Here is a 14,134-nt window from a genome sequence, read left to right on the forward strand (position 1 = left end):
TTTGTGAAACAACTTTTATTGCACGTGGTACTTAAAACTAGATGAAATTAACAAATAAAAAAATTGTGTTTGAAAAAATGTATTACCATTTATTAACACTTCTGTGCGTTTTGAAAAGATACATACATTTGGACCTAAGATACAATACACTCCATAAATTAGTTCTTGAGCTGACTAGCTCAAAAGGAGAGATTACCTATCAGCTTTGGTCAAAATGAGAAAAAACTGAATAAAACTGCATTTATGTATCTTGAACACAATATGATAAGAAGTAATTTGAAAGTGACATCCTTAGATAGAAACGTAAGATTTAAAATAAAACAACATATTCAATGGAAGATTTAAAAAAATTAAATTTATTTCCTTTAAAAAGTAGGGTGGTTTTCAGTGTCTACCATGATCATCTGTCATTTTCTTTGATAAGTTTTAGCTGTTTGAATTACTTCATTTGCAAGTGGATTGATAAAATAAATAGGTAACTTTTATGTTTTAAAAATAAAAATGTTGTACCTGCTACTGCAAGATATCATGCTACAAACCCTCTCATCAAATAATTTAAGAAACTAATTGTTGCCTTAATCTTTGCACGGTTCTGCAGTTTAAGTAGTAACATAATTTAAACACAGATGCAAACAATATAAAATTTGACTTGAAAATAAATTAAAAACATATGACTAAACAGGAACTAAACTGTACAACATTGAAATGATTATAAACGCATTCCTTCTTGAATGCAAAACTTGTCAAAAATACTTCACGGATAAAATCTACATTTTTAAAAAAGTCAAAAGTTAAAACTTTGGAATTTAGAGGTTTACCATTTGAAGAGAAGCACCTCTAGACAAGTGATTTTTTGTTCAAATTCAGTAATTTTTCTAGAAGAACTTAAGTGTTTATTATTTTTTTTTAAAATTCAAAATTGTTTTCAACAATTTGCCATAGCTGCCGAGACAAATGAATAAATAATAAATTATCAAGTCTGGTTTCAAGTGAACAAGTTCCTCTCTTGACATTCAGCAGAAGTCATAAAGACTGTACTTCTAACTGATCGCAGAAACATCAATTGATGGCTGAGCTATGCTCCTATTAATTTGCTGGTGTTCATGCATTTAAATTCAATTTGGCCTTTTTGAAATTATTGCCTCAAGCTGCGATACAAAAACTTAATTATGTACATTTATTTTATACACTTTACAAACAAAAGCAAAAAATCTACCTAAGGCAACCAATGTCCGCAAATGTCTTGCATTCTGGAGAGGATAAAGTTGTGCAAAACCCATTTGAACTTATATTTCTCTCAAAAGAGACTTTCATCTAAAACGTCTTTACTGAAATAATTTGCATTTCATTGTACTATTTTGTTGAAATTGGAGTTCTTATGTAACAAATGGCCATTGTTGACTTAACAAACAGAAAAACAAATATAATTTTTAAGAAACTAAGATATTCAGAGAATACATACATACTGCGGAGAGGTCCTGTCAAAAAATGTTTTTTTCTGAACTTTCATAGTCTTTTACCTCATCATATTTGCAGACATTGTGTGAATTGAAGAAATCTTTGACACCTTCAAGTTGCAAACACTAACTAAAAGAGATCGGCTAAACCTTTCGGTCCGGCAAAACAAGGTACTTCAAGTAGGAACTGAGCTAAATTTTTTTTTTACTTGACTCTGTTTCCCAGTCAAGGAGAGACTTAACATTAAAAGGCTAGAAAATATCACAATTTGCTTATCCACGACTTTCTTGAGTCACTCATTTAGGGCTGCCTGAAGAGCACTCCATCATCTGGTGAGGGTTGCAGAGGAGAGTTCTGTGGCGTAACGATCCATCATTTCAAAAACGACTCCGTTGCTCCATCCAAAACCAATCTGAGACTCATACTCTCCACCTCCACCATTGTCACCTGCCTTTTCCACATTGTACTGGAAAAATAAGATGTACACGATTAGCACCAAGTTGATACTTCAAAATTTGAGTGTCCTTTGAAAGATGTTCAGTGTAATTTCATTCTTAAATCATTTCAATGCACCTCATGGGGACATGATAACAACTGAAAAGTAGGACATGCATGATTTAAGACAGATTTTTAAATTAATCGAGTATAATTTAATTAATTAATTGATTGAGTTTCGAATTAGTACATTTAGCAGACACGAGCCAGCAAAGACAATACTTGAGTTTGTCCATTCGTCTCATTCTAATACACATAGGACAACATTGGTATGTTGAGTCGATTCTACATTTATGTATCAGACCCCAGATACAGATATACCGACCGGCGTTTTTTTTTTTTTTTTTTTTTGCCATTAGCTCCATTAGTCGCCATATTGTGCCATCAGAGTATGATGTCCCGCGTTATGTTAGACTTAAAAAGAGGTACGGTATCTTTCATGTCACTGTGAGGTCACCATTTTTTTTGATAATCATCTGTTCAATCACTCTCAAGGTTCTGATAGCAGAACGACGATCAGTTGAAGCGCTTTGATCAGCTCATGCTGATTGAAGCGCTCCTGGTGAGCAGAATATGGAAGTTTGAGCAGTAATCTCAAATTTTCAAATTTCTCAAGAGGCTTGGTAATCAGTTCAACATCTTGAATCATAACTCTGATGGCCCTAATATCGCCCACGATGCTGATCGTAGTGAACAAAATGCGACTGTGGTCTTCTCATCAGCATCAAAACCTGGTCATGGGGGAGGATAAGGGATCACAATCTCATCTCTGTGATTATTAAGTAAGAACTAAGTTCTGCGATGAAAAAAGGGGGGAAAAGCTCAGAAAAATTTTGCTCAATATTACAAGAGGGTTTTTCACAGTACAACTTAAAAAATCTTAAACCTTGGCATTGATTATGAGGGGAATCTGCTAGGGAAGGAGAGAAAATTTTACGCAAACGAGTTGTTCGCAATCCTAAAAGCTTGGAACGAAAACGGTTGACTACCAAAAATTTTCTTCAATATCAAACGCATTCTGCTTAGAGAATGATAGCGTTTGTTCAATATTTACTGCAAAGAAAAAAAGGAAAAAAGGAAAAAGAAGTTATATAACCACATTTGCTGTCTGATGGAAATGACTCTTTGAGGCTACTGGTAAAAAATTATTCTAAATCAAAATGTTCCATAACACAGGAGAATTAACTTACTTTTTCATACATAAAACCAGTTTTTTGGAAACCAAGGTAGTTGGAGTGGACCCAGTCTTGTGCTAGCTTCAAGGCGATTGCTTGCGCCTGGGGAACATTGGTGCGGTCAAGGCCTTGAATCAAGAACACTTGAACAGGGGCCCATGCGTTGGGAAAGTCCCATTGCTGTCCTGTCCTTTCCAAAGAAGAAGGTATACCTGAAAATGATTAAAAAACATGACAGCGTCTTTTAAAAGTTCCTGGAGTTTGATTTTTGTGCCTGACTTGTACTTTCATGCTCATTTTTTTCTGCTCCTTCAATGTAGTTGATAGGGCATCTTTTTTTTTTACTTTTTTAAGCTGTAGCAAATTTCTTCATTAATATTCTCCCACAAAAAGTAAAGGCTATAGAATGATCTCGAATTTACTCAAGACTAGCAAAGCTCAAAGGCACTAAAATTTTCATTGACGGCTTTTGGTATAGTTTTGATAAGTTTAGTAGAGTTAAGAGTAAGTGAGTCAGACAAGATAAGCACCTCTGTATGAAGATGTACCTACCATGATAGTGAACAGTGTAGTCATCCTTGATGATTTTCTCCCGTTTTATGTACTCAATGACTTTGGCTGCCATGAAGTTTTTCGGCTGAGAGTAACTCTCAGTCCATAGTGGGGCAATGTTGGAAGGGAAAAAGTATTTTCGGTGCTGTTTATTTATTAAGTCATAGTCAAACCAGGATCCAATGTTTTCATTCCATAAAACCTTTAAAAGAAAATATGAGAAATTCAAACATTGAAACAAGCAGGTACACCGGAGTCGGTAAAAGAAACGCCTGATACGCCATCCAAAGATACGTCACAATTGGGAGATCCCCATTTGAAAATGTTGAAATTTTTGGAGACTGCTCCCTTCCTTAGACCCCCTTGAGGATTGAGGGGTCGTGACCTCTCCTCCCCTGCCAAAGTTATCCCCTTGATGATTGGGATAATAGTCCAAACTGGAAAATTTTAACTGAATACGTAAAAAAGTTATTGGTTATCAAGCGTTTCTTTTGCCCATCTCAATAGAAAAAGCTAAAATTATTTATCTTTACTCTCATACAACAGAGCAGATTGCAAACTTGCTAGGGTGTAACTTGGTCTTTTTTCTGTAGGGATATCAATATTGCAACTGGCAAACAGGAAGCAGCGCTTTTGCGGAGCGCTGCTCATGCCATCAAAACTGTACTACCAAGACCCTTGATCATATTCCTTGTAGTTCAAATAAAAATAACCATATTGTAGCTTTGTCACACATCAGCAACTAAAGAAGATTTTCTACCATAGATCAAATCTTTTATTTTCTTTGGGGAATTGAATTTTTTTGGAAAGAGTGATTTGGTTTTCAAAAAATAGATATCTAATCTTAGAGTTTAGGATGATTACGGAAGAAGGAATTTATGATAATTTCAGGGTTGAATAACACAAACATTTTATATTTAAAAAGGACTCGGTTTTAAAAAATTGAATCAGCACATACCTCATTTATTGAAGCAAGAAGTTTTTCTGCGATTTCCTTAAAGTACTTTCCTCGGTACTTATCGCCCATCATGTACCACCATTCGCTCAGTAAGACAGCATTCTTGTGGAGAAATGCATTTAAGTCGACAGGTATTATACTAGGCGTGTGAACATCCAGAAGTGTGCCTTGAAACAGAAAATTGTTTCAATAAATTCCCCAGTTTATGATAAATGATTTGATCTTGAGAACTCATTTACAATAAATGAGATGTACTGCTTAAGAATCTAGCTTAAATTTATCAAAATTTCTGACTTTCTGATTCAAACTTGCATGTTAGGATCAGTCCAATTCTATTCATGGCGTTTCCTTCTACAAATAAAATACCAAGTAAAAAAACAGTGCTATCACAGGTGTACAAGATGGAGAATTTAGGTTTCAGAGTTAGATAAATTTTATTTGTTCCAAAGCTGAACTGGAAAAAAGTATTTTTTCACTCAGTTAATGGAAGTTCAAATGAACGTATCATTACTAAATTAGAGTAAGTACAAAACAAACGAAGAAATCATCCCCGGCATTTCATCATTTGACCTTAAATCTATAAGAGCAAGTTCAAAACTTACCATTGCCTGCACCGTCTTTGATGAACCATCTAGATGAGAAATCCCACCCGCTTTCAGCTGCTGACTTGATACGAGTATACCATCGGGTGCGCTCACTTTCAGATGGAAGGGTTTGAGCAATTTCATAATCCTCTCTATAAGAATATAAAATATAATAATATATCTCTATAATAATAAAAAAATGAAGGCTACTTTGTCAACACTTGCAAATTAGCATAATGATGAAAGTTAGAAGACAGAAAACTCACGTTTCTTCTGCAATTTATACAATTTAGGGGGCAATTCTCCGCTTATTTGCTGGATTACTTTATATTCCTACCATTGAGTGACCAATGTCTCATAATTAGATGGTCTGTGATGAGCCGAGGTTGTAGGGCAAGTATTATAACAATCAGAGAGAGAATGAGAGAGTATAACAGAGATTATCATTTACTGATGAGGTATTGATTTTTGCAGGATTACCATCAGTGCACTTAGACGCTAACTTCCAGATCATCAAGATAATGAGGTAGCAATTGAACAATTATGAAAATATTGATGACTCTAAGCCACGTTTTTGGGAAGTAGGAATTCATTATTCATTCTTATGACTGGTTCATTAAGATTTATTGAGATGAATTGCTCACCGATTTTCTTGGATTCTACATGTTGGAGAAAGATGCTGCTGCTGCTGATAAATTTTATTCTCTCACTCAAAAATTTGAATGAAATTAAAATCATTTCATCCAAAAAATAAAATGTTTTGTGCAGATGAACGACTTTAAAAAATGTATCTCAAGGAATGTATGTACTAGCTTTGAGGCAAACACTTTTCTGAGATTGAGTTGTTAAACTTGCTTTTTAACGAATAATTTTTGAATAGAAAGTGAAAGACCTGAAAAAGTTAGTGTCACTCATTATCACTAAAATAAATACACGGCTCGTAAAAATTATGAGCATTATTGCTTAAAACTTCAATGAGTGTACATTAAAATTTAAGATTTAGTAATTACGGACAAAAAGTGAAATATTCTATGAGCAATAAAACTGAAAAAAAGTAGATAAAATATCATAATAGGAACTACATAATTTACCTGTAAGATTCTGGTCTTGGTCCATTTGAGGGAGCATAATATCGGAACATATTGTAAGTTTTTTTGTCTTTGATAAATTTTACTTTCCGGTTCGTCTGCCACCATTCAAACTCCTTTGTCAAAGTCTGTGCAGCATAAACATGTAAAAGACTATTAGAGAAAATGGGATTCCGAAGTACTGTAATATATGTATTACTTTGTTGGCGAATCAGTGTAAAAATATAGGGTGCTAATGTTTACTTTTAATACCGTTAGGGGACTACACAAGTTGAAATTCTTTAAAAAATTATTTAAAAACACAAAGATAAAACACACTCACTTGCACAATTTAATGAACAGATTTAGCAAGAAAATAGAAACAACAGAAAAAGATGACTCTGCAAAACCTGGGATATATGAAATCAACTGTAACACTTGCCACAAATGTTACGTGGGCCAAACGAAAAGATCATTGAAAATCAGGGGCCAAGAGCATGTGAGGAATATGAAAAACAGAGAAATCACACGCTCGGCGGTGGCACACCATTTTTGGTCCACAGGACACAATATTAATTTTGAACCCAGGCTCCTCAAGGAAGTAAAGGAGCAAAAACTGTTAGATGTATGGGAGAATATTTTCATTTACAAAAAGCGGAACAACAATTTCAATTTTGACGAGTCGGGCGCCACGAATGTGTTGTTCAAATTTATCGACGACAAACATGACAACCCGGCAAATTGGCAGAATGAGCTGCGAGGTAAACAAACACCTTCAGTCGCGGCTGAGGATGGGAGCTAAGCTCCCGAAACGCGTCCCGGTTATTATTTTATACAATTTTACGCAAGTGAGTGTGTTTTATCTTTGTGTTTTTAAATAATTTTGCTAATGTTTAATCTTGATCAAATTTTCACACATGAAAATGAAAAAATCATGCTTATTCAAGAATTCAAAACATTGAAAATTTGATGAACTTCAATGAATATGTTTTCTGAGATTTTGCTCAGGGCAAAAAGATGACATATTCTCCAATGAGGGGGGGGGGGTCATTATGTTCCTAAAATATTCGATGAATATTTACTGTTATCATTGTGCAGAAACTAGGCTCATTGATAACAAGAGAATATTTTAGACACTGGTTCTGTATGAGTGTGTTTTCCTCCTCTGTCTACTAGAAAAATCTTCTGAAGTTGCAAAAAAATAACACCTGGTTCATTAACCACTTGACAAACTAACCATTAAGATGCTATTAGTCGAAGCTTGAAAACTTCTTCAGATTCCTAGGTAGGATGGGAAAGTAAATAAAAATTGTTTTGAGCAGAAAAGCACAATGATAAGAAAAATAAGAGGGGAAACAACTGAACTGGAGTTCAGGAAAATCATGAAAACAGTGAACGATAAAATCGAGAATTTAGAGGAAAAAGCGGAATGAAAAACACTTGATAGAAATTGATAATGAAATTACGTAGCAAATCTGAATGACGTAGCACACTTAAGTGCCAAGTGATTTATCTACCAAATCCTAGAAGTGCGCAACTAGTGAACATAACAAATAATGTGCAATTATGATAAGAGCAACACTTGTAAGAATCTTGAGTACTTGGAAGGGTCAAATAAATTACGATCAGACAAAATCTACCTTTGTGTACGTATTGTATGTTGTATAACTTTGTAATGCTCTTGCCTTCATCAACTTCAACTTTGTGTTCAGTATTCACCATCACACCAAATTAAGTTTCAAAATTTCCAGGTCAAAAAGGATGGAAAATAAAGTTGGACTGCAACTTCTTTACAGCAAGAAAAAGCTAATACAATCCAAATGAATCAATGAACTCACCTTGATATTTTTTTTGATGAACTGAAAATCATTGGTAGCTTTGTAATAATTATTCATCATCTGGATTAGCAATGGAGGTTGTGAGCGGTTCAAGTAATAAACTCTGGAGCCATTCGGTATGAAACCTATCTTTTGGACAAGGCTTAGTAGATTTTCAATGATTCCTTTGGCTGTATCGTTCATGTCACTCAAAAGGAGTCCATTGATGATCCAGTATGTGTCCCAATAGTACAGCTCTCGGAACCTGAGGCCATAAATTACTGTGTTTAACTTTATATTAATGATGAAACAAAAAAAAAAAAAACATATCTCGACTTAAAGACTTTTAAGAGAGCAAAATCTTTTTTGATCAATTTTATCTACCATTCCAAAACGGTTCTTGATACAGGAGGGGAAAAGTCCCGAGATCAAATTTTTGTAGTAATCACTATTGATATCTTTAATTGCAACTGTAAATCAGTGATATATCTACTGATATAAGATATTCTCAATACTGAAACAATTGGTATAAATTATACTTTGTCATTCAGAAGACATTCTATATAAATCTAGTTTGACTTTAAAAATTCTCAAAAAAGAACTTATAATTTAAGTACATTTAATTTGAAAAAAATAATTTTGCTCCTGAGATATAGCACTCAAAAATAACCTTAAAAGGTAAGAGATCAAAAGAAAGGAAGGAGACAATATGACGGCGTAACTCACCTGCCACCAGGAATGCAAAAGCCGTTTGGAACATATATCAATGAATAACGATCACTGTTTTCATTCACTTCTGGTTTGATCTTTCGGGCTAGAATTTTCCAAACTTGTTGTAGTCCACTCAGGAATTTTTTGTAACCTGTAAATTGAGCAAAAAACTGCCAGTCAGAGTTTATAACAAAATGTGATAGAAAACGATGGAAGAATGAAATGAGGATGTCACAGAGGAAATATTCAGGGCTTTGAAGTCCCAAACTCTGTATATTCCTCCTCCCACACCTTTAGATTAGGTGAGCCTCTTCTACAATTCTTACTTTCATCACAGATTTTGATTTGTCTATGAGCTAATTTCGATTGGTAACCTTATTCAACAAAACGGAAAAAAGAGTGAAAAAAATAAGGCTGAGCTGTTTAAAAACTTCCTGATTATCATACCTTCATCCGAAACTTTGGCCATGAGAGTTGTTTCAGGTTTAAAATCAGGCGGGTCCCACTTTTCGAGTTCATCTCCATCTTCAAAGTGCTCTGAGACAAAATCGACAAGCTCTTCTTTTGAAGGCGGTTTTCCCTCATTCTTAGCCTTTAGTTCTTCATATTTGGACAGAATATAGGGTTCAGAAAATTTCATCCGCTTGTCCACAAAGGTCTTTGAGTCAGGATAGATGTGGGCCAGTTCAACATCATGCAAGAGTTCACTGTCGCAGTAGATTTTGCTGTAAAAGGAAATAGACAATGAGGATAAAAAAATTACCATCAGGTCCATTATTTGTCGTTCACAACCACAAATTAACATTGATCATACATAGGCATGCCCTCACAAAGAACCTAGGCTTTAAATTCTTTCAAGCAATCTATTTAACAATGGATGGTAGCTTCTGTTGACTTCCAACACAAGATTGACAGGGATTAACTGCCACCAAAATGAGGGCTTTAAAATAAGCAGAGTTATTAGGCAAGAAAACTGAAACAATCGAAAGTTCAAAGAGTTCAAAGTTCCCTTTTCTCCTCTTCATGAAAAAATAGTAGGGCGCAGCTCAGAACATTAAAAGGAAAAAAAATAAACATTTCTTGAGTATTAAATAAATGACTCTTTCTACCCTCTACATAAACTCTCTTCCATTAAAAAAGTTATTATTAAAAGCTAGAAGCAGCAGAAAAACACTTCCTTTTGAAATTGCTTGTTCCTCTCAGAATTTTTTTGATAGTTAATTGGTTGGAATGGTGGTATCAGCAGAAAAAAATAAGCTGGGGCTTCACTTTTTGTAGAATTTTTTTAAGAAAAGAATTTCTTAAAAATTAATAAGAATGTTACCTGCTCCTGATAAAATTTAATATTTTATTAGATTAGGTTCAAAATATTAGACTAATGTTGAATTGAGGCATTCAATTTGAAAAAGAAAGGAGAAAGGGAAAAATACAAAAACAAACACACTATGCAAAGTAGAAAAAATTACTGATTAAATTTTGACCGAATTTTAAGTCGAGTATTAAAGTTGAAAAGTTGTGCAAGATTACTTGAATGTTGAATGGAAAACATTATTTTATAAAAGCATTTGAAAAAGCTAAATATTTAGGTGCAATATGCTCACAGATGAAAGAGTAATGAAAGTAGTGAAAGGTAGTGAAAAGAGTATCTTTTATCTTTTTTCACTGTTTTAATTTTATATTTTACTTTATAAAGACAGTAGACTCTTTCATTTTTGATATCCGATATATACGGTTACACAAGTTAATATTTACATATTTCTGCAAGAGAGTCTACTCTGTGATGATTGAATTACTAAAACGACATGAAAATTTAATTTAGATGAATGCTCAAAAAATTAAAATCGTTTTACGGGGAGATTAACTCACAAATCAACGGTTGACAAACAAGGTAAAGTTAATATAATGACATATTTTTTTTTAAGAATATTAATTTTAATTCATCACTCTAGGGTCTTCTTTATAATGTTCCATTTATAGTCATAAAAACTTTTAAAACTAGAAATTGTGTTAAAATGCTATTGCTTTGAGTCAAAAATTACATTTCAAATCAAAAAGAAAAAAATAAATGAGAAAAATATACTCTTTGGAAAAAATTACCTGTAACAAGAGGGTAAGTAGTTAGTATTATAATCATCAATAAGATTGTAATCAAGGCTTGTTGATAAGCAAACTGCATTTAATGCGGCTGAAACAACCAATAAAAACCGCATTTTGGGGACGGAAAATTACCACTACAACAAAATCAAAACTCTGCAACCATTAAATGTATAAATGCTGGGAAAACTTGAGAATCCAAATAAGAAACCCCGAACAAGAAAAAGATTCAAAGCTCACACCCCACCGTACGAGAGTGAAATCTTGGAAAAGCTGACTGCTGAATTTGTGCCAATCTCCTACGAATATATAGCAAATCTACTTGCTCTTTATCCACCCCACTTCCCCTTGCCCATCAATCTCATTGTCAGGAGTGACAACAATCAATGTAGATTAGACAAAATCTCAATTAGCATCTTAAAAGGAGTGAAAAACAACTGACGTAAGGAAGAGAAGAATAACAAAAATCTGAGCAGAACCTGGTGAAGTGTTTAGCATAATTCATAAGTGGTCAAGTTGAAGAGCAAGAGAGGGTGGAGGGTAGGGACTCTTCTGTTTGCTTCTTTCTTTCTTGTCTCCTTTCATCTCTCTCAATTCTGAAAAGAATTAATGAAAGCTCTGAATACTTTAGCTCACCTTTTCTCCTTCCGGCTGCAAAATAGTGATTGTTCCTATTCACTCGCCTGCGTGGCCAAAACAGGTGGTCTGACAGGAGTTGAAGCTGAAAGATGTGCAAATTGTGGCCGGCTTTGCTTTGATCACTGAGAAGTAAATTAGCACTTCGGGCCAGTAAGTGTGGGAAGGTCTGCCACAACATTCTTTTAAAATGTGGTTGGACACTGAGTTTAGGATGATCTGTAGCAAAAATTTAAAGAGAAAAGTTATTAGAAAAAAAGGAACCCATGTGCTGATTTTTATAGAATGTTTAAAAATTTAAGACCTGTGAATCAATTGAGGGGCTTGGAGAATAAGGCACATAAGTACAGTTTTTGCTATTTCAAGAGATACTTGTTTGAAGCTTCTAAATTACATAGATCCTTATGGCAGAGAGAAAGTTTAAACTGACTTTTTGATGCTTAAAAATTGGAAATCAGGAGCGAATTTATCACAGAATATGCATTTAGACTAGTTTTACTTGAAATCATTAATAACTCAATTTTTTTCAAAAACTGCACTCATGCCGCTTCTTCTCCAAGCCCCTCGATTAGTCTTCTACTAGACAGTGCTTTGATTTGTTTAGTTTTTACACACATATGAGCGTGTCAAAAAATTGTGTGTGAAAGGATAGCTTGTAATACAGTCATCTACTCTTCGAGGAATGCATTAGCTTTGGAGAGCTCCATGCTGTTAGAATTTTTTTGTGTAGGGAGGCACAAGCATTTTGAGAGGGCCAGGCCTGCAAACTTATGCTCATCCCTCCTCTTTACCCCAAAGAACCCCCATCAAAGAGACCCACCACTTATTTATTTATTTTGCCATTGATGCATTTACTCCCCTCTGGGGTTAGTGCAAGTCATCACAACATCATAATATTCATTTTTAAAATACACAATCATTACCATCAACATTCTTTGGCTAACATTGTGCTTTTAAAAGTACAAAATTTTACTAAAATATCCACAGAAATGTTTAAGAATCATGATACAAACTACAGTGGTTAAATAAGACAATGCAATAGAAAATAAAGAGCAAACGCATGAAGATGAAAGATGTACCACTGGAAAGTTCCTGTTTGCTGAATGGAATTCAAATTATATTAATGCTTTTCTAGAAAATTAGCTCCTGAAACTATGAAAATAGATAGAATTAAAAAAAATAGTATGGAACAAGAATGTCGTGTAATTGATTGAAATTTCTGAATAAAATTTTAAAAACGTTAGATATGTTAAAATACTAAGTTTTTATTGCCACTTTTGTTACAACTGATTACTCTTCCTTGCCCTTTTTCTACTACATTTCCCTGCACCTAAGATGGTTGTTAAATACCTAATTAATTTGCTGATTTTACTATTTTAATTAACTATTTAATTTTTCTTGGACTTACAATGTGCATTCATATCATAAATTCTATCTAATATCTAATTTTTGCACTAAAGAGGGCAATGGTGGGGGGGGGGGGGGGTCGTTGAGAGGAAATGTTTTTTCTTCTATTTAAGGTCTTATAAATGTACTTATTCCCTCGCTGCCCTTGAAATTCTTTCCTTAGTTACAAAGAAGAAGAAAATAAACAAATATGAGGTACTTAAACCGTTAAAGATAGGAAAATGCAGAAGTAACCTTGAGCATTAGTCTCTTACCTATAGTAGATCAGACCATAAGGAGGTTAAAAAATGACACAGACAGACGCACAATAATTAAACAAACGTTGTGCAAGCACATAAAATAATAAACAGACCCAGCTCAAGATTTTTTTTTTTTTTTCATTAAAATGGAATGTAAATAAACCTTTAAGTGTCACTCATGATGAGAAATTTAAGGTTTTTCAATCTGTCACGATAAAATTTGAGTGTTTTCTGAAGAGTTTCATGAATGAATATTGATATCATATCCCTAGATTTAATTCTGCAGCTGCAGTGAATTAAACAAGGGGTTAAATGCTTATATATTAAAATTTGGCTTCGCGGCAGAGTGATAAAATTTGACATTTAAAAGACGTGACATGGAGGCACGTTTTGCAGCACATGTTGGAGGTAAGTGCTGTCTTTCTTTGACGTCATTCATTCTTTTAAGGAGTGTACCTAATTATTCATTTAAAACTGAAGTTTTCAGATAAGAGAAAAAATTAGGGGACAATTTTTTGATGAGATACATTTTGAATCCATTCATGTCACTAGAATGAAATGAAAATGAACACAATGAATGCATCTTTAGCTCCAAATTATTGGGCCAATCTGTGGAGCAATTTGTCTAAAATCTGAAATCTATCATCAATTAGCCTAAAATATAGCTGTATAACTGTATTTTACATATGAACCGTGAAACTGCAAAAATGCCTATCTTGGTTATAATGCTTCAAAATCTCAGCTCATATTTTACATTTTAAAAAGAGATCAAACCATAGATGAAAATATACGTAGTATACGTATACGTGGTATCTTTTCATCCTTGACCAAGCAACGTAGACCTGGCCATGTCCTTCTTCTGATGTCGGCTCAGACCCCCCCCCCCCCCACAATCTGTTATTTGAATTGATAACCCAATTTTTAAAATTTAATGCAATTTT

The 14,134-nt window shown here is 33.9% G+C and overlaps 1 protein-coding gene across 2 annotated transcripts in view; it reads right to left on the reverse strand.

The window, feature by feature from the left end:
- The window catches only part of LOC109033709 (trehalase), a 17,285-nt gene continuing 3,151 nt past the window's right edge, over positions 1 to 14,134 (reverse strand). Inside the window, exons 2-12 of one of the 2 annotated variants that reach the window (XM_019046436.2) lie at positions 11,548 to 11,766; positions 10,915 to 11,002; positions 9,265 to 9,542; positions 8,833 to 8,968; positions 8,128 to 8,371; positions 6,314 to 6,438; positions 5,241 to 5,374; positions 4,639 to 4,805; positions 3,681 to 3,882; positions 3,144 to 3,340; positions 1 to 1,924 (exon numbers count right to left, since the gene is read on the reverse strand). In XM_019046436.2, the coding sequence (XP_018901981.2) occupies positions 1,784 to 1,924; positions 3,144 to 3,340; positions 3,681 to 3,882; positions 4,639 to 4,805; positions 5,241 to 5,374; positions 6,314 to 6,438; positions 8,128 to 8,371; positions 8,833 to 8,968; positions 9,265 to 9,542; positions 10,915 to 11,002; positions 11,548 to 11,728 (1,893 nt within the window). In that variant the 5' untranslated portion in view covers positions 11,729 to 11,766 and the 3' untranslated portion in view covers positions 1 to 1,783. Of the gene's footprint in view, positions 1,925 to 3,143; positions 3,341 to 3,680; positions 3,883 to 4,638; positions 4,806 to 5,240; positions 5,375 to 6,313; positions 6,439 to 8,127; positions 8,372 to 8,832; positions 8,969 to 9,264; positions 9,543 to 10,914; positions 11,003 to 11,547; positions 11,767 to 14,134 lie in introns of those variants that run through there. The other variant, XM_019046437.2, reaches the window with a different exon arrangement.

Source organism: Bemisia tabaci, chromosome 2 (assembly GCF_918797505.1).
Source record: "Bemisia tabaci chromosome 2, PGI_BMITA_v3".
Lineage (NCBI taxonomy): Eukaryota > Metazoa > Arthropoda > Insecta > Hemiptera > Aleyrodidae > Bemisia > Bemisia tabaci.